Source organism: Pagrus major, chromosome 15 (assembly GCF_040436345.1).
Source record: "Pagrus major chromosome 15, Pma_NU_1.0".
NCBI classification, from domain to species: domain Eukaryota; kingdom Metazoa; phylum Chordata; class Actinopteri; order Spariformes; family Sparidae; genus Pagrus; species Pagrus major.
Window position 1 is genome coordinate 17,758,493 of NC_133229.1, and position 20,922 is coordinate 17,779,414.

Genomic DNA, 20,922 nt, shown 5'->3' on the forward strand with positions numbered 1-20,922 from the left:
TTTAACACATTTAAGTCAAAATTGGCCATTTGTTACTTTTCTTCTTCTTCTGTCGGAATTTGAGTCCAATTTTTATTTGCTGGCACTGATATTATTTCTTAAACGATTATTAGTCCTGTCAAAATGCAGAGAAATGCACAGATTTATACTCACATTTTCTTGAAGGATGGGTGCTCAGTGGCGCATGACAGCAAAATGACTCGACTGTCTTCAGCATAGCTTCCACTTTGTGGGACCCATAGAGCGTGCACAATAGAGACTTCTGCAGGCCGAGCCGGCCAACTTCTGGTTGAGTGCCCGGGATAAAAAATAATTTAATCGTGCAGCTCAAATTCTGACATTTCACGGGAGCTGTGGTGCTCAAAACAATCTATCTACCGTCTTCTTTCACAATGTTAGCTTATGGGAAAAAGTCTTTTTGGGCCCCAGTGCATCACGTGACAATGTACGTGGCCACTATTAAATCTGGCTTCAAAGCCTGGCGCTCTTCCTGGGGGCCTGGGCATGCCCTTAGGTTTTTGAAATTCCTGGCTACGGCCCTGGGCGGACCCCGCCACCTTTCTAGCTTCACCTTATTTCCCTCTGAGAACAGCTTGTTTGTTCAGTTATGGACAAAAATCCAGAGTTTGTGTTATTACCTCATTAATAATGTAAATATCAAAATTATGAGTTTGAATTTCTTCTCCAAATCTACACAGTGCCCCTTCAAATTTTTATGTGAAATATAACTTGTCTGGTCAGGTCACATTTATTCTGAAGGATCCTGACCGGAAGTCGTATTAATGTCGCCCCTCGCGGAACACGCGCGAGGGAAATTGAGTCGTTAACTTGTGTGAGTGTGCAGAAGGCAACAAAGAGTATAGTTAAGTTAAAGTTAGGAAACAGGCGTAGTTTATGCAGAAGTGTTGTTTTGTAGCAACAGCACGGCTAAAACGTTTAGCCGGTCGATACAAGAAACATCAGCAGCTAAGCTGTAGCCGCAAACTGTGAGCGCGTGTGTTTTTGTTTTTAGTACTGCACATAATAGGCAAGCTAACGTTAGCCAGCTAGTCAAGAGGAGCTAACTTGCAACTTTAATAACTACGACGTTTAGGGCGAAGTCTTACTCTGAAGGAAACCATTTAATTCGGTATCTTGTTCCCACGAGAAGAGAAGAGGAAAGGTCGGCTGGGTGTAGCGATATTATCCGCTGTTGGGAATGTCACTTCCTCCATACGGACATCATGAAGGGTCAACCAACGTGTCAGACAGCGACTCAGAGGACGAGGTGAGATACGTGTACAGGTGTTTCCTCACAGCACACACATCACATCTCTCCTCTACTTCATGCTTGACTCATAACGAAGACGCATGTGTCTCATTTCCATCCTTTCATAGTTGACTTAAACATATGTTGATGCTTATAAGGTAGTGTAAGGCAGGCAGGAGCTCATGTGATGTGAATGCAGGTATTTTTAAAGACTGTGTATGTTTTCATTTGTTCACAGCCCAAGCTGCCCCTCAATCAGTTCTACCCGTACATCCGCTGCGCCCTGTGCTGCGGTTTCCTCATCGATGCCACGACCATCACAGAGTGCCTGCACACATGTGAGTGACAGCAGCTTTAACTCCAGAGTCCTCAGAGGACTTTAGGAGAGATACTAAGGCTGCAAAACCTAAGTTGCAAGAACTGCAATTATTTTACAAACGAAAAATGTGTCACAAAGCAGTGTTTTAATGACATTTTGTAGTGCTGCAGAGATGCTCTGGCCTACAAAGCTTGTTCTCCAGATGTAATAAAACATGTTTGTTTGGCAGAGACCGGGAGAAATGCCACATCATCGTGATTTAACTGGTTTTTCAATGACAATGAAAATTGTGATGTAAAATTGAATCATCCATAATAATCATGAATTATATCGCAATATCTGTCAAAATAATCGCAGTATCACTCTCTGGCCGTATCGTGCAGCCCTTATAGATACACTGCTTGCATCTGAGTACGTAAGGTAAAAGCATGATTTTGATAATGATAATCGATTAAAAGAGTCAATAAAACGAAGCCAAATTGCTTTGAACAAGCACAGCATTTAAAAACCCTGATAGAGAAGGTAGCTGTTTTGGTTTTGAGTCCACCAATAAACACAGAGGAGAAGAAGAGCAATAAAGAATATTAAATTGTATTATTAATATTAATTGTCTGATAATGTTTTATGTTTTATCTTTTCAAAGTTTGCAAAAGCTGCATCGTGAAGCACTTCTACCACAGCAACAGGTGTCCCACTTGCAGCATTGTAGTCCACCAGACTCAACCACTTTACAACATCAGGTAGGTTTGTCACTCTTTCCACTTTGAAAGTGTGGAAATACGCTACAAAATTGTTTTGTCTGTTTTGTTTTTTGTTTTGTTTGTCAAAAGTCAGAAATGATGACGTGATGAATTCTAAAATTGAGCAGACGTTCGGATTTTGGGCTTGTAAACCTGCTGTCAGTGCTAAGCTTCAAATGCTTCTCTGTTTTCCCGCAGGCCTGACAGACAACTGCAGGATATTGTTTACAAAATGGTTCCCTTCCTTGAGGACGGTAAGTGCAGAACATATACAGTCATATTTATTTTCATTCATGCAAATCATGTCAAAAAGTGTCATTTTCCATTAAAATCCTAATCTGACCTCTTTTTGGACCACAGTTGTGAGGGAAGATATGTGTCACTTCTACAAATTGAGAGGGCTGGAGGTGCCAAAACCAGGTGAAGTAGTTCATTTATCTTTAGAAGTAAACAGGCTTAGGGCAACGTTAACTCAACATCTGTCAATTATTCACTGCGTGTAATGTACCATACAGTATGTCACTTTCTGTTTTCCTTAATAGGAAATTGTTTAGTTAAATACATTTCAATGTTAATCCACACACCGCAGATAAGCAATCAAATAGCATTTAACAAAATGACATTTAACAGACCTTTGGTCAGTGAGCTTCATTTGGCCTTGAATGACAACACTGTGTTCTCTGTCATTCAACAAGCAGCAAATTGGCTTTATCAGATTGTGATCAGCGATGTCAACATTGGAAGACTGACAACAACAACAAAAAGAAATCAAATGATGGAGATTTTTCAAAAGACTGTTAATCACTCAAATTGCCCTGTGTTTTCTGTTGCAGTCATGGTCTCCACTCCAGCTCCTGTTGTGTTAAAGAGGCAGAAGAAGGATAACATTCCCCAGTCAGTGTTCACTATTCCTCCTGAGCTGGATGTATCTCTGCTGCTGGAGTTTGTTGGGTAAGGATCTCAGTAGACAGTTCTTTGTCCAGCCTTAGTCATAGCCATATTGACTATAAGGCATACGTTATGATGATGATGAAGAACAAAAAATGGCAGTGACCAGCAATCATGAAGTATTATGGAACTTAGCCTAATAAGTCATATAATGGATTATGATTATTCTCTAAATAACCAGGAACCACTGCTGTCTTTTAGTGTCAGTCATGGGAATCACCTTAAAAATAAAAGAGGTTACAGGTTGTAGTTCAAAAGATTTGGTCCTTTCTTTTGGCCTGTAGACATAAATACAACTGACTGCCTCCAGGGAACAGGGGAACTCAGTTTGTAGCGGTGAATGAAATGACCACGCAGTTACAAAAACATACCACCAGATGGTTCCCTTTCCTTACTGTGACTGCTTGCTCAGCACCTTTTGTATTTACTGTATATTAACTATTGTTTTGTTTTCAGGGCTGAAGAGGGCATCAGGAACTATAAGGTAATAACTTAAATTATTGATGATGTGAATTTATAACCATTTTTATTAGATTATGGTAGCGCACAACAGAAATGATATGGATATATTGGGTGATATGACAGTATTGGTTCTCGATTCCCACCTCCCTATCTTAAATGGATGAGTCAGAGAATATTTGTGCAGCATTCTTTTCATTTAGGTTTTCTTAGTTGAGAAAAAACCTGCTAAGCCTTCATATGGAGCACTAATATCATTATAACACAGGATATCTATCCTTGGTAACGAACGTGGTGCTCATTTGGGAAGCAGTGGTGCTCATGAGTATTAAATACTCGGCATTCAAGGAATTTAAGTCCATGTTGCATAGAAAGATGTCGTTTCTTCCTCTTACCATGATTCCTTCTTGTTGCAAGTTTCCAGCAGCATAGACACATGAGCTTGATGTCAGCTTAGGGGCATACTATCCAAGTGGAGCAGATGAATTGAAGCCAGTCCCAGTAGAAATATGTCCAGTGGTAGTGATATGGCAAAACTGCATTGTATGCACTCCCCTCAACTTTACTGGACAGTACCCAGACCAGCTGTATGTTTCAACTGACTCGGACATTTGGATTTATACAGATATTGACCAGTGGTCTGCCTGGCTCAGTCAGGAGCACAACAAAGAAGGGAGGTCCACACAGTAACCGCTTAAGTAAACAAATAAATTATTAAAGATAACTCAACAGAAGCAAACTATGAGGTGTAAAGTCAGTAGTGAAAGATGGGTGTTGGGTGCAATGTAACTGTGGGTGCTAACCTTAACTGTGTAACATGAACCAAGGCTAACTAAACATAATCACAACCCAAACAAAACCAAAATGGAGTGCCCAGAAAGGCACCAGCCTTCCAGGAGGGAGCGAGGGAGCCATCTTGGAATCACCTGGCTTATAAAGGCTCTTTACAGGTGACACCAATCCCTCAACGAGGTGGGTGGGGCCAGACCATCAGGAAGAAACTGAAAAGAGGAGCACAGGCAGGAAAGGGACAACACAGATAATGGCCTATGGCCTAGAGCTGTCACACCAGACTGAAAGTCTTTGTAATTTCTGATTGAGCCTGATGTGTGAATAGAGCAGGTCATTGTCCTGAGTATTCACAGCAAGCGAGTGGCTCTGTTGGTGATGTTGGACAGAGTGTAGCTGCTTCGTACTCTTTTCTGCATGCCTGAATATTGCTGAAGTACTGATATCAATACAAAAACGTTACGGATTCCCCTTTCAGTTTTAAATGACACTCTTGAACCAAGTCCAAGTTATTCAAGTCTCGAGTTATTGTGCCAGTTCAAAAGTGTGATAACAGACCCAACATCATTTCATTTTTTTGGTTTCAAAATTTTAAGTTACATCACTCAAATTGAATTCTCTATTATACTTTATGATGAATAACATTCTTCTAAAAAACATCAAATACACAATTTTCTACTTTAACCACCCTGTCTCTGTTAAGCCCTTAGAGAGACGGTACGTACGTGTGTCGGGCGAGGCCACTGTCCGCCATGTGGAGCTGTTCATCAGGAGGAAGATGGAGCTGAGCCCAACCTGCCAGGTGAGTCTGCCAGGCTTACAGCTGATGAGTTCACAAAGTGACATGACCATGATCTTGATCCTGATTGTTGCCTTAGACAGACTTGGAAGCCAGACAGCAGAGGAAGTAGGCATTACAGCAATAGTGTAGTGTAGGTGTGCACTGTGACCACAGGGACACTCGTGTACGTAAGAGAGTGAGTGGGTGCTTTTACATATTAGAAGACAGCAATTATATAATATTGCAAGGGCCAACAGTTTTATCAAAATGGTGTGCACAATATCTTGTGTGGAATTGAAAGGTCATTTATTAGTCACATGATTACATGATGATACAAGATACCATTCTGATAATGTCAGGATGAATGAAAAATGTTTGAGAGAACAAGCAGGGTGTACAATGCAGGTTTCAAAGTCAAAGGCAGGACAGTGTATCTTCATGAAGTCATTATCTTCTCTCTTCTAAGAAACTCAGTTTTATTGACTGGTGAGAATTTCCCAACAATTCATCTCTGTGGAGACTCTTGTCAAAGTCAGCCTTATTCGAAATATAAGGCATGGAAACATTACCAGTACAACAAGCAGTACATTGAGGAACGCACATATGGATGACGGGGAGATGAAACAATTGCTGAATGCAAGCAGAATCCGACATACACATTGCTCAGGTCAAAACTCAGCAGGCGGCCTACTAATAAAGAACAACAGACACTCCTTAAGACAACGTTAATCTGATTATAATCAAATTAGTGCCATGGTACCACGTCTGTCTCAGAGCAGTGGATATGATGTAAGAGAAGGCTCGTGATTACATCTATTAGTGATCAGAGGTGTCCCCGTTCCTCAGAGCACAGATGAACAGAAATGTTTAAGTGTAGTCAGTTTGGCACAGTGTTCAGGTGTTGGTTTTATTTTGTATTTCGTAACACGAGGATGAGGATTAGCAGCTTATGCAGATTTCCTTGCCTCAGTGCTGCTCTGCTCCGGCCTGTCTGAACAAACCTGGAGAGGACAGGGGAACACTAGCCAAGGGTTGCTGTCCATTATACAACTTTTTCCTTTAAATGCTCATTTTGTTTATCATACATATATTGGCATTCAGTGCTTTGGTCACTCAAAAGTTTTCCCACATTTTTGGCACGACTTTACTTTTTATTTGAAGTGATTTGCGTTCAGCACTACCAGTTGTGTTCTACAGAGAGATGTTTGAACTTTTGTATTCAACAAAGTGAGCACAAACAAACAAAAACAAATCCTTTGATCTCGTCCATCTTGAAATGAAAAGCGCTGTACTCTCTGTGGGGGTCTAGTCTCAAAAACTGGGAGAAACACAACCTCACTGTGTCAGCTTGCACACTTGATACAAGAGGCAAAGTGATGTATCTTTTGGTGCTGGCATCCTCGCACCAGGGACACTGTGAGCATAAACAGAACTTTACAGTAAGGCGCTGACAATCCTTCATTATGTTATACACAGGCCAGCCATATACTAGGGTTTGAACTAGCCTTTTCATGTGGCACTGAGTACAGGAAAGCTGGTTTAGTTTGGTCAAAGCCAATCTATTTCTGGTGTTGGTCCCTTGTAATCTGTCCCTCTAGAATTTTGAAGACTTTTGTGTCCGACTGACCCCAATGCCTCAAAACTTGACCATAAGAAACACACAGAGTTGTTTGTAGGCATCACAGGGCTTGTTGGCTGGTCAGCAGTGGTGTGAAATGTCTGTGTGTGTGTGTTCTGCAGGTGGATGTGGTTTGTGGAGATCACCTCCTAGATCACTACCAGTCACTCAAAGACATACAGAGTACTGTGGGCGAGGAGGCACTACAGGTAAGAACCACAAAAAACACACAGAATGAACAAACCACAATTTTAATAATGGAAGTTTTTTTGACAGCCAGGAATACTTCTGAGTGATCCTTTTGGTCTTGTAATCACTTTGCTGCAGGATGGTCTGTTGGTGCTGCACTTCGGCTTGGTCCTGCCCTCCCAGTCTTGAGATTGAGGGGTGGATGGAGTTAACTTCTGAGAGGATGAACTGACTAATGTGGAGTCAGGTTTCAACATTGGCATTATTACTACTCTACAACCGCCTTGGACTGTAACTCTGCTTACAAAACTATTCACAAAACTTAAGTGCAACAAGGAAATATACTGGGTGGCTGAAGAAGAGAGTTCAGGAACTCTAAACTGTGGATTTCTTTACTGAACAGTTGGAAATGAATAGATGTAAACCTGAATGTTTTAGTTCACACTGTAGCATCAAAAGATCGTCATCTTATATTCAGGAAAACTCCTGTGTCTGCTGTTAATTTACTGGACACAGGTGACATATGTTTGAGTTGAGTTGAGTTGAGTGCCAGCATTTAATAAATGATTTGTACCAGATGAATGTGAATATGTATTCCCACTGCCAAGGTGTCTTTCTAGGTTTTGTTCAGTGTGCTTCCTCTCCACACAAGAATGTGACTGCTGCTGTAGCTAAAACTGGATAGAAAAACTTCATTTTTTGCTATTTATGATTTTGGGGATGATGTCAAATAGAAAATATCGATTCACAGGGCTTATGACAAAAGGACTACCACAACCAAAGGTTTGTCTGTGTGCTTAAAGAGTTTAGGTCTATACTCTAATATACTGTTTTAATGACTGCCTGCGTCATGTTGATTCTCACCTTTTAATTTAAGAGCTGTTCACTTTTGTACCGACTGTCTGCTGATATAAATATACTTGATGAAACCTATTTTCAGTACAACTCACCAGAGCACAGAAAGGGTAATTTAAAGGGATTTTGTATAAAGAAGTCTCTGGTAGGGTTTTTTTGAATATACTTTTCTTACTTGCGTTTGTCAGAATTAATAAATAAATGACTGAACAACTGACTAATGTCTCCTAATTCATCTGTTTCTTGTTTTGCATTTAGGTTTATGACAGATCTTTAACAGAGAGTATATAGTATATCTGAGTTCCTTCTACCATAAGTAGATGTGGTTAGGAAAATGCTCTAAGAAAACATTATGAGCAAACAACATCTCCGGTGGAGATTCATATCTAGCTCGCTTTGGATAAACAGCCTCCTGTATTAGTGCATATGCCAATTTTCATATAAAAGCAAAGAAAACAAGTTGTCTGTCATGTCATTTTATTCAGTGCAACTGGAACAACAGACCAGTAGCTGTATACGCTGACACTGCAGCCAGGTGAAATGATCTGTGCTAACAGGTGGACTACATGTGCATTGAATTCAGTGCATAGTATTGTGTTCAAGTTAACACATCGTGATGTGTACTCTTCCTCCAACTATAGGTCCAACACAAATAAGAACTGTATCCGTGTTATCAAGCAGGAAAAACATCTACACTTTGTAACATCCCTAAACAAAACACAATGGTGTTGTCCTCCATACACCCTATGTGCCTTAAGTGCTTTCAACTGAACTGGCAGCTCCATAATCTCTCTAAAATGCTCTGAAAATCTTACTTTTGACAACCCAACAACAATGACAGGAAAATGTAGAATATTAGAGAACTTTGTTCTTAAAATAAGGAGACTTTGAAGTTTTCCAGGACTTCAAGCTGCAGCTTTATGTCTCTGGTGGTTGACAACTGATCCAGTTCATTATATCTTCATTAACTTCATCGCACAGGTTGAGGTTCAAGTTGATTGACAATATGCTGCAACAACAGACTTAAGAACCGTTGTCTGGCTGAGCAGTGCTTTGTGCTCACCTGTCACACAGGTTTCAGTGCAATTTCACAAAGCAGCAAAATGGAAATTCATCCTCAGAACATTCAATACTCGGTCACATATTTACTGTGGTTCAATATTTGCAACATGTTCGTCTCCTCTGGAAATGTACCGTACATGTTTGTCCAGATTTTCAGGTTATTTGTTTCGTGTTGAAGATTTACAACTGATCCACTGATCATCTTAAATACTGAGATGGCAGGAAAAACATTACATTTTGTGTTTTTCAGAATAATTAGTCAACAATAAGATATTCAATCAAAAATATTGAGTTTCAGCTCATTCCAAAACATTTGTCTTAGTGTTGCCCTTGACAAATACAGTATATGACTATAAACTCACTATACACACACAGTACATCTCTACTCTCTCTTTCCACATTTCTCCGTCCGTCTTTCTTCAGTTGTTGGAGTTGATGTCTGCCTCATCTTTATCCTCCCTGCTCTCCTTGAAGCTTTCCTTCGAGGACCCGTCCTTGTCCCTCTGGCTGCTCTTGGAGGAGCCGGTGGAGGCTCGAGGCTGGTAGCTGTAGCCGGCAGCACCAAACGACATCCCTGAGTTAAAGTGAGTCTCTTCGCCCTCTAGCAATTTCCTTATAGGACCAAAGGAAACACATGTCAGACTGGATACACAGATTAATACACCTCACAAAAACCTAAAGACTTTTAATGAGTCTACTGGTCAAGAGATCTTTTGTCTGGCTTTTCCTTTAATCCGGTCAGCACCTGTAGGCAGCTATCTCTATGTCCAGGGCCATCTTGACATTGAGCAGGTCCTGGTACTCTCTCAGGTGCTGAGCCATCTCACCCTTCAGGTTCCTCAGCTCAGTATCCAGGTGGGCGATAGTGTCCTGTAACATTGGAGATAAGAAAGGAGTCAGACAGGGTTATCAGTGGTGTCTGACACAGTTTTCAGACTAAATTCACCTTCTTACAGGTATATACTGTACTGTGCAGTGTAACTGCTGTCCATAGGATTTCCTTCTATCCCTGACAGGAATTCAATAACCTTTGGGGCTTAGGTTTATCTTCCATTAAAAGCCAGTGAAAGCAGATGGCCTTCCTGTGTCCGATTTAGCAGGTCAGAGGTTAATCTAATTGGCATGCGATGTCATTTCACTAAGAACTGTTTCAGTCAGTCTGACAGACACAGATGCTGGTAAAGTGACTAACACACACTTGGTTGACTTCAGACCTTGAACCTGAATTAGACGATCTCAACACTAAATTGTCAAACTTTATTGGAGACAGGCAGGATTTCTCTTTTTCTAATTTCCCCCCATTCTGTACGTAGATTTTATCTAGAGATGTTCAGAGAACCACAAGTCGCTTATGCAGTAATAAATCTGTTAAGTTGCATATAGGTGTAGAGGAAGCTGCTGGGTCCTGTTTCTGATAAATAAATTACATGTTATCGGATCGGTGAATAGACTTGTGTACTCCCTGGTGCCGATTCCAGCATTTTAGGAAATGATGATGAAATTATTTCCTCTTCCAGCAGGACTTGGCACCTGCCCACAGTGCCGAAACTACTAGTAACTGGTTTGCTGACAATGGGATTACTGTGCTTGACTGGCCAGCCAACTCGCCTGACCTGAACCCCACAGAGAATCTATGTGGCATTGTCAAGAGGAAGATGAGAGACACCAGACCCAACAATACAGATGAGCTGAAGGCAGCTATCAAAGCAATCTTGGCTGCCATAACACCTCAGCAGTGCCACAGGCTGATCGCCTCCATGCTACGCCACATTGATGCGGTAATTCATGCAAAAGGAGCCCCGACCAAGTACTGAATGCATAAATGAACATACTTTTCAGAAGGTCAACATTTCTGTATTATAAATCCTTTTTTGATTGGTCTTGTGTAATATTCTAATATTTTGAGACACTGGATTTTTTTTCATTAATTTATTATAAATTAGGTCTTTTGAAAATATGGCCAAATCTGCTGGGTCAAAAATATACATAAAGCAACTTGAATTATCAATTTTGGTGATTCGAGGAAGTTGTTTCGATCCAGTTTGCTTTGTAGCATGGCCTCTTAACTTCTCCTGAGTGATTATGATTGATAACAGCCGATGACTTTTCTGGGCCCATTTTAATAGGACTTGTTTGATACACCCACTAGACTCAAACACAAACACTACAATGGGAAAGTCTAAGGAGCTCAGCATTGATCTAAAAGAGATCATTATTGATTTGAACAAGTCAGGAAAGTCTTTTGGAGTAATTTCAAAGCAGTTACAGGTCCAACGATCAACTGTGAAAACAACTGTAAGTATAAGGTGTATGGCACAGTTGTGTCACTGCCACAATCAGGCAGAAAACGCAAACTATCACCTGTTGCTGAGAGAAAACTGGTCAGGATGGTCAAGACTCAACCACCAAAAAACCACCAAAAACCAAGTCTGCAATTAATTAGAAGCTGCTGGAAGACAGGTGTCAGTGTCCACAGTCAAGTGTGTTTTGCATCAACATGGGCTGAGAGGCTGCCGTGCAAGAAAGAAGCTCTTGAAGCTCAACTGAAGTTTTCTGCTTATCACATGGACAAAGAAAAAAACCTTCTGGAGGAAAACTCACTGGCCACTTGCTGCCTAACATATCCTCCCCCTTGACAGGTGTCATTGTAATGAGATCAGTGTTTTGTTTTGTTTTTTAATATTGTGGCTGATCCGTTTATGATCCCCTGGTTTATTAAAATTAGAGAATTTTGACTTTTGTTTTCAATGACTATGATTGCTTACCTGCATGGCTGTGACTTCAGCATTGTGAGCATCCTCCATCTCTGCAATCTGCCTCTCCAGAGACTCATTGGCACCCCTCAGGGTCTCTATCTCAATGGTCTTGGACTGCAGCTGCCTCCTGAACTCACTGATCTCCTCCCTGCTGGCCCTCATGGCCTCGTTGCTCCTGGTTGCCTGTTCACTGAGGCTGGCAAACTTGCTCTTGTACCACTCCTCGGCAGACTGCAGGTTTTTGGAAGAGATGGACTCGTACTGGTTACGGATCTCCTTCAGAGCCGAGGTGAGGTCGGGTTTGGCGAGCTCGAGCTCCACGGACACCTGCTGTGCCTCCATCATGCTGCTCAGCTCCTGGATTTCTTCATCGTGCACTTTCCTCAGGAAGGAGATTTCGTCCATCAGCGACTCCATACGGCGCTCCAGGTCCAGGCGGACTGCTGTGGCATCATCCACATCCTTCCTGAAGGACCTCAAGGTCTGCTCAGCCTCCTCCCGTGCCCTTGCCTCCTCATCATACCTCACGCTGAGCTTCTAAAATGAGACATGAGAGCAGAGTTACTGTAAGAGATGAGAGGGAAGGAGATGAGAGTGGTGAGTTAAACTGCTAGTAAGAGCTGAACAATATGAAAGATGAGATGAAAGTTGAGATGATCGGATTGTTTGCAATAGAAGAAGAAATCGCCTCTCCTTCTCGGTATCCTTTTCAAAACTTCCTAATGGTTTTACCTGCAGCTCGTCCTCCATGTTGTTCCTCTCGAGCAGGATGCGGTTCTTGTCCCTGTTCAGCTCCTCCAGCTGTGACCTCAGGTCCCTCATCTCCTGCTGGTAGAGATGAGAGATGCGGGACGGCTCGCCCTGCTTCTGCCGCAGTGTCACCAGCTCCATCTCCAACACCTTATTCTGCTGCTCCAGGTGCCGCACTTTATCGATGAACATGGCGAAGCGGTCATTCAGACCCTATGACACAGGATAAAATCTTGTTTATAGTCACACAAAAGTCCCACCAGAGAGGCAGCAAAGCAGACGTATTGACTCACTTGAACTTAAACAGTGTAGTGTACTGAGGGTTTATCAGAGCTGCCTGCTGCAACTGGAAACAGGGTTGATGACAGCTGAGGGGAACTGCTAAGTGGGTTATAATCCTCCCTGGGTTCATCCCTACAAGTGACCCCTTTCACATTACAAATAATTTGATCCACTGTCCCTATAAAAATATAGGAGAGCCTTCTCATTCTCCTCCAGAAATGGTAGATCAAAACGGTTTGCTGACAGAGCAGCTGACAGACAGCACTCATGCCAATATTAGGCAAATCAAGCAGCTAAATGGAATTCAGCCATTATTAATTGTATTATTTACATGTGTGCTTTTCCTTCTGTAACTTCTTTATGTGAAAAATGCCTATTTAAGTACCTATTTTCAATTACTGTAGCTCTGCCTGCCAGGTATTGATAGCTCAGTGGCACACTGGAGGTGTTGAAGACATTTTGACTTCGATGTTTGAGCGTCACTGCAGATGAGTTAAGTGCAGCGTCTGAGTCTAGAAGGACGTTCTCACATTTATCTGATGATTGTAAATTTGAATTTAACATGTGTATGTACAGGGTCCGAAAGCCAGAGACCACTCGTCAAAATACAAATGTGACGTCCCCCTTTTTTCTTTAATGACTTCCACTCGAGCTGGTGTGGACTCCACAAATGGACCCCCAAATGCAAAGCAGAAGTATCTTGACCAGTCTACTTTCAAACCCTATTGTATATGAGCATGATTTTGTAACATCACAACTAGTTTGGGCACAAAAGGTGGTTCAGTGTGCAGCTCACAGATGTGTGATATTGAAACTCAAAGCCCCCATGTCACAAATACTGACAATAGTCAGTGAAGAAGAAGTTATCTTGTGACCAGCACAGATCAATCATAGATTTGCTTGGATTTTTCAAGTAGGGAAAAAGGAGAATCTTTTAACTTTCACTTTACATTTTTTGTACAACCATACCAGACACAAAATATTTAAAGTATTTAGTATAGAGTATGAACTAAAACATGTCTGAAAGAGCTCTTTGAATGGTCAATAGACAGGTTGCCTTTTGTAAGTCTGCAGAATGATTGATGATGTCACTAGTTTCCATTGAATATAAACTGGTTTAGTTCTGCTGTCAGGTGAATCCAGAAAACTCCCTGGCCTGATACTGACTGGGACACCAAAATAGGAAGCTAATTAGTCGCTAAATGTGGACCTGATTAGCTATTATTACTATTCACTACGCTTTCTGCCTATTAAATGCTCCTAACATTTTCTCTGAAACTGCCAAATATCACATCTGCATGATACAAAATGACAACAGACCACCTATCACTTAAAATACTCCAACTGATTAATCTTTTTGTTGTAACCCAACATTCAAAAAGTTAAGCACTTGTTTCAGTACCAACCTGCAGCTGCTCCTTCTCGTTGGTTCTTATGACTTTGAGTTCATTGTTGGCCACGGAGGTCTGGGACAAGTCCAGGGAGTCAGTGGGAACCAGAGAGAACGAGGTGGTGGACCCGCGAACCCGCCTGTACATGTTCAGGGAGGACGCGCTGTTGCGGGACACAGACATGGACCTGAGCACCGGGGAGCCCCGCGGAGAGGGGTTGCTCATGCGGGAAGAGGAGACGGAAAACCTCGGAGAGTCCCCGAAAATCTTCCGGTAGGATGACGAGGTGTAACGGTCTCCGTGACTCATTTTTGCCCCAGTCAGAGGTAAAACTAACAGACTTAAAGAGCTTTGCCAGAGCTTATAGACTGCAGGCTACAGGTGGAGCGAACCATTTTACGCATGACGGTACACGACTCTTTAACATTTGTGCCGTGGAGAGAAGACGCCAGATCTTTTTCTTTCTTTTTTTCATTTCAGGTGATTCAAATAAAAACTGATTCATATGTTTTCACACATGCCTCGAGTTCATTTCACGTGCGTAAAATAATGGAACGGTCCAGAGGCGCATCAGCACTCGTACGTACGTGCGTCATGCATTTCACTTGTCATACCAGCAGGTAGAGCAGCTGTAAAGTGGGCTCTATATTGTCGGTGATATGTGGAAACTTGTTCCCAAATTCGCATGTATCACATGTACCAAACTGAAGTATAAACAGTTTCTATTACCCTCAGTACGGGTTGTGATTTGGATTCAGAAACAGATCGAAGGAAACATTTGTCTGTGCTGTCTGTCATCACATTTTGAAAGTCCAGTGTACACTGCTAGAAAATACTTAATTGATAGCATAGTTAATAGTCAAATGAACCTAAAAAATATTTTTCTTTTTTATCTTATTTTAAACTTCTATGATAGAATCTCTTAGCAGCAGCAGCTCATCAGTATCAGCGCTTCCCAAATTCACCTGCACAGGGAGCACCTGCTGCCACCATGATCCAACAGCTCCTCCTCTCTGCCACTCTCAACCCTGTATCTCATGGACTAAGCAAAGAAAGTTCACTCATAGCACTTCAATCCATGCTGTTACTGTTATTAACTGTGAATATGATACACAAAAGTTTCACAAATCACATACAACTTCCACTTACTGCCAAAGTCTCTCAAGCCAGTGACTGTTAAACAGTCCGGAACACATTAGCATAACTGAAATGTGCTGAAGTAAAATAAAATAACTTAAAATGCACCATTAATGTCCATAAACATTAAACATATAAAGAAAATTACCGTGTGCATCTCTTGGACCACATGTAGAATATCGTTACTTTGGAGTCCCATGTTCCTCATCTGCAGCCATGCTGTTCTGACCCACAATGCTACTGACATGACCTCACCATACGACATCACATTTCCCACAATGCTACGCAACTAAACTGCAATCACGTTACATTCATACAACAGACATGTTTAAGTACCTTTTTATGGAAGCCCATTTCCGCCAGTGTGATTAAAAAAAAAGATCCTGTAAGTCATTATAATGAGAAAGTATCTCAAAATAATGAGAAAGTATCTCAAAATAATGACTTAGTATCTCAAAATAATGAGATAGTATCTCAATATACTCAAAATAAAATATATTCTCAAAATGACTTAGTATCTCAAAATAATGACGTAGTATCGTAGACACTATCTCATTATTTTGAGACACTATCTCATTATTTTGAGATACTATCTCATTTTGAGACACTATCTCATTATTTCGAGATACTAAGTCGTAACTTTGAGATACTATCTCATTATTTTGAGACACTATCTCATTATTTTGAGACACTATCTCATTATTTTGAGATACTATCTCATTTTTTGAGACACTATCTCATTATTTTGAGACACTATCTCATTATTTCGAGATACTAAGTCGTAACTTTGAGATACTATCTCATTATTTTGAGATACTATCTCATTATTTTGAGACACTATCTCATTATTTCGAAATACTAAGTCGTAACTTTGAGATACTATCTCATTATTTTGAGATACTATCTCATTTTGAGACACTATCTCATTATTTCGAGATACTAAGTCGTAACTTTGAGATACTATCTCATTATTTTGAGACACTATCTCATTATTTTGAGACACTATCTCATTATTTTGAGATACTATCTCATTTTGAGACACTATCTCATTATTTCGAGATACTAAGTCGTAACTTTGAGATACTATCTCATTATTTTGAGACACTATCTCATTATTTTGAGACACTATCTCATTATTTTGAGATACTATCTAATTATTTTGAGACACTATCTCATTATTTTGAGATACTATCTCATTATTTTGAGATACTATCTCATTATTTTGAGACACTATCTCATTATTTCGAAATACTAAGTCGTAACTTTGAGATACTATCTCATTATTTTGAGATACTATCTCATTATTTTGAGACACTATCTCATTATTTTGAGATACTATCTCATTATTTTGAGACACTATCTCATTATTTTGAAACACTATCTCATTATTTTGAGATACTATCTCATTATCAGGATCTTTTTTATCACACTGAGATGTGGTAAATGGGCTTTCATATCTTTTAGACACATTTCAACTTTTTAATGACTTTATGAACTTAAATGATTATGCACTTATGACAGAAACACACACAATAAACACATCAGTGAAACTGTCTGAGACAGTTACATTCATGTTGAGGCGGAGGTGAAGTATTCTGTGAGAAGGCTGTGGGTGGAGGTTCATAATGGAGATGTCTGCTGGAATCTGGAGGTGAAAGCAGCGATGTAGGTTGCTGGCAGAGGAGGCTGTGGATGGAGGTTCAAGATCGAGATGTCTGCTGGAATATCGAGGTGCAGGGAACAATGTAGGATGATAGTAACAGCTGTGGGTGCAGGTCCAGGCTGGAGATTTCTTCTATAATGTGGAGGTGGAGACAATGATGCACTTTGGATGGAGATTTAGGCTACAGCTATCTGCTAGAATATGGAGGTGGAGGCAGCAATGCGATTGCTGGCAGAGGCTGCGGGTGGAGGCTCAGGCTGCAGGTGTCTATTAGAAACTGGAAGTGGAAGTGGAAATGTTGGAGGCTGGTGGGGGAGGTTCAGGTGTCAAATGTCTGGTAGATTCTGGGGATGGTGACTGCAGCAAACAATTACAATTGTTGGCAGAGGCAGTAGGTGGAATTTGAGGCTGCAGATGTCTGCTTGAATCTGGGCATGTAGATGCTGTGGCTGGAGGTTAAAGCTGCAGGTGTCTAGTAAAATCTGGAGGAGGAAGTCAAGATGTGGGATGCTGGAGGCTTTGGGTGGAGGTTCAGGCTGCAGATGTCTGCTAGAATCTGGAGGTGGAGACTGCGGGTGTACGAAAAGCAGGAACAGATGAAGCTTGTAAATTGAAATTCCAGCTGCAACTTCAGAATCTGAAGGTGGAGGCAGCAATGCAGATTGGTGAAAAGGCTGTGGGTGGAGCTTCAGGCAGAAGGTGTCTGCTGCGGTGTCCAGCCCCAGAATCTGCCAAATGATTACGATCGTTGACAGAGGCTGTGGACGGAGGTGCATCTTGCAGTTTTGTGCTTTGATATAAAGGTGGAAGCAGCAGTGTGGATTGATGACAGAGGCTCTGGGTGGAGGATGCTGGCTGATGCTAAAGGCAGGACCTGGAGTAGGCTGTAGGTGGAGGCTGAGGCTGCAGTTATTTCATCATCATCAGCTGGAGGCAGATGCTGTGGGTGGAGGTTAATACTCCAGATGTCTGCTAGAATCCAGAGGAGGCGACATTGCAGATTGCATGCAGAGGCTGTGGGTGAAGGATGGTAAAGCTGCAGGTGTCTAGTAGAATCTGGAGGAGGAAATCACGATGCAGGATGCTGGAGGCTGTAGGTGGAGGTTCAGGTTGCGGATGTCTGACAGATTCTGGGGATGGAGACTAAAGCCAACGATTACAATTGTTGGCAGAGGCTGTGGGTGGAGGTTCAGGCTGCAGTTGTCTGGTAAAATCTCCAGGTAGAAGTAGTGATGCAGTTGTGTGCTTTGATTTGCAGATGGAAGCAGCAGTGTGGGTTGATGACAGAGGCTGTGGGTGGAGGATGCTTGCTGATGCTAAAGGCAAGACCTGGAGTAGGCTGTGGCTGGAGGCTGAAGCTATTTTATCAGCATCTTAAGGTGATGGCAGCAACAGCTGGAGGCAGATGCTGAGGGTGTAGGTTCATACTCCAGATGTCTGCTAGAATCCAGAGGAGGAGGCATTGCAGATTGCATACAGAGGTTGTGGGTGGAGGTTCAGGCTGCAGCTGCCTGTTATAATCTGAAGGTGGAGGCAGTGATGCAAGCTGTTGGCAGTGGGTGGAGGCTCAGGCTGCAGCTGTCTGATGGAATCTGGAGAAAAAAGCAGCAATTCAGGATGGTGGGAGAGACTTTGGGTGGAGGTTGCTGGCAGATGCTAAAGTCAGGATCTGGTGGAAATTGTAGGTGGACATTTTTTATTTAAAAAAAAAAAGTCTAATAGTCACTGTGGTGACCTGAATACATATATTAATTAAGGAATATGCAACATGAATGCAATGAATATGCAATGAATGTCTTAAATCTAGATTTTTTGACTCATGGCCTCAATATCAGGTAATAAAGCAGGACCCACGTTTAGGCCTTGCCAGTTGGTATTGTGCCATAGTGTTTAACAAATCTGGAAGAAAACGTGCTATAAAATGACCACAAATCACTATATTTCATCATACTGTATGCAAATCTAATATCACATTAAGTAGGCTACTTCCACTTTAAAGTCACTCATAACTACATTTACAATATCACTGTATCTCAACTGGATGTATATTGGGTTATATGTGGGGAAATATATGATTTATTAAATATAGCATATCAAAGATATTTTATTTTAATCACGTTTGCTCTTCTCTAAATGAACAGACAGGCTAACCTAGCCAAAACTGATCCTTACCTTCACGTTTTGTCAGTGTGCATCTTTACAGTAAAAAATGACCTTCTCCTACTTTATTATTTATGACAGGCACATCGGTGGGTGTTATTTTATTAATCCGCATTTCCACTTTAATGTATTTTCTGTACCATGGTTGGGGGTGTTCACGTTAGAGCTGACTAGCTAAACACGAGATGGTAAAATACATTGAAAACACCAAAGAGACTTTCAGAGAGAGAGTTTAAGAGTTTAAATCTCACATTTTCCATGATGGAAGTTTGTTTTCTCTCCGTCGTCAGTTTCTTAGTCGTCACCAGAGTGAAGAAATCCTCAGCTGAATCGTTCATTTTGAAGAAATAGTCGAGTAAACAAACTTTTCTTCACCGTCCGAGGTGTTGTTGTTGTTTAAATAAAGCTCTTATTAGACTGATGCACCTGGAGACAAAACCTAGCAACCACGGAATCCTCACGTGACGTCACGTCAAGCTCCATCCAATCAGCCTGCAAATCAATATCCAACTGATCTGTACCGCTTCTGACTGTGTATCTATAATGTCTAATATACGTTTTGTTTCGGTTTTTATCTTATAGGATTTTGATATTAGTCTTGACTGTGTTTTAAAGTGTTTTAAATGATGTATCAATATAAACTTACGTTATATTACATTATTGCAATGACATTCAATAAAAGTGTCATTTTTAAAGTAGAAATTTATTTAAACAATGACACAATACATAATAATAATAATAATAGAATCAATGGGTCATTTGGTTTACAGTACTGAGTTCTCTTTTTTTACTTTAATTTCTTTCTCCAGTGCAACCACCATTCATTAAATAACATAGGCCGACTGCAGATACAGTGGGACTGTGCTCCTTTACAAGTTAGTATATATTTATTTATTGTATTTATTTGTTTATTTTTGTATTGCATTACTGGAATGACTTCAGGAAAATCTCCAGAAGCTTGTTGCAGCATTTCTGATTCTTTTCTGTAACATTTACTGTAAAGTGGCACAATTCAGACATTAAGAGGGGGTACTGCTACTTATAATAATAATAATAATAATAATAATAATAATAATAATAATAATAATAATAATGATTAATAAAAGCCATCTCAAAGACAATAATGATACATATTGTAATGCTTTTTTTCGTTTTAAAGATGTACAGTAGATGTTCCGGAGAATTTGTGTAGCAGTTCCTTCTGTTTACCAGTAGAGGTCAGTGCAAATCAAGAGTTCCCATGTCTTGTAATCTTGTACATCACTGTATCACTCTGGAGTGAATACTGTCCAGTAATTGGTGGTGATGGAGATGTGAGATGAGGCGGATGCGGGGTTGTCATAAAACAGGAGAGAAGCAGTTTTGTTAGAGCGCTGCTTCACATGTCAGCCTGCTCATTTAGATTTCAGAAGACAGAGGGCAGCAGACTTTCACTACACATCGTGGATATGTAGGCCGATGAATCACTGTTTGTGGGCATGTGTGTGTGCACTGCAGTTAATTCAGAGAAACCAACTGTCTGGTAAGATAAAGAGCTGAGCCACATATCGTAATCGTATACAAGCATTATACAGAGAATGTATAATGACCTTATAGTTCAGGGTAGTACTTCTATCACTATAGCATTGAGGACCTTATGGTAATAGTGTGTCCGTGGTACCGTACTGTAAATTTATTACTTACTTACTTATTGTCAGACCAGTAATACGCCTGTGAACCGACACCTTTGTAAAAATATTGTAAAATGGCTTTATACCTGTAAAATGTTATTCCT

General features: G+C 40.9%; 2 protein-coding genes across 2 annotated transcripts; one reads left to right on the forward strand and one right to left on the reverse strand.

Annotated features, from left to right (window-relative positions):
• The first annotated feature begins 776 nt into the window (after positions 1 to 776).
• pcgf6 (polycomb group ring finger 6) lies at positions 777 to 8,164 on the forward strand. The gene is made up of 10 exons (XM_073482379.1): positions 777 to 1,267; positions 1,488 to 1,587; positions 2,212 to 2,308; positions 2,507 to 2,562; positions 2,669 to 2,728; positions 3,142 to 3,259; positions 3,713 to 3,740; positions 5,208 to 5,306; positions 7,026 to 7,112; positions 7,231 to 8,164. The coding sequence occupies exons 1-10, from the start codon at positions 1,199 to 1,201 to the stop codon at positions 7,279 to 7,281; spliced, it is 765 nt and encodes a 254-aa protein (XP_073338480.1). The 5' UTR covers positions 777 to 1,198; the 3' UTR covers positions 7,282 to 8,164.
• Positions 8,165 to 9,326: 1,162 nt separating this feature from the next.
• Positions 9,327 to 14,497, reverse strand: inaa (internexin neuronal intermediate filament protein, alpha a). Its single transcript, XM_073482574.1, has 5 exons — positions 14,204 to 14,497; positions 12,498 to 12,728; positions 11,775 to 12,302; positions 9,755 to 9,879; positions 9,327 to 9,621 (listed from the first exon to the last, which is right to left on the reverse strand). Exons 1-5 carry the CDS (start codon positions 14,495 to 14,497, stop codon positions 9,429 to 9,431), a joined length of 1,371 nt encoding a protein of 456 aa, XP_073338675.1. The 3' UTR covers positions 9,327 to 9,428.
• Positions 14,498 to 20,922: the final 6,425 nt, after the last annotated feature.

Excerpts from the sequence above, each read along its gene's own strand:
- pcgf6 (XM_073482379.1), top strand. The coding sequence starts at position 1,199 with ATGTCACTTCCTCCATACGGACATCATGAAGGGTCAACCAACGTGTCA. Across the intron at positions 2,563-2,668 it reads GGTTCCCTTCCTTGAGGACG|TTGTGAGGGAAGATATGTGT; the intron begins GTAAGTGCAGAA and ends TTTGGACCACAG. Across the intron at positions 2,729-3,141 it reads GCTGGAGGTGCCAAAACCAG|TCATGGTCTCCACTCCAGCT; the intron begins GTGAAGTAGTTC and ends TTTCTGTTGCAG.
- inaa (XM_073482574.1), bottom strand. The coding sequence starts at position 14,497 with ATGAGTCACGGAGACCGTTACACCTCGTCATCCTACCGGAAGATTTTC. Across the intron at positions 12,729-14,203 it reads ACGAGAAGGAGCAGCTGCAG|GGTCTGAATGACCGCTTCGC; the intron begins GTTGGTACTGAA and ends CCTGTGTCATAG. Across the intron at positions 12,303-12,497 it reads ACATGGAGGACGAGCTGCAG|AAGCTCAGCGTGAGGTATGA; the intron begins GTAAAACCATTA and ends GTCTCATTTTAG.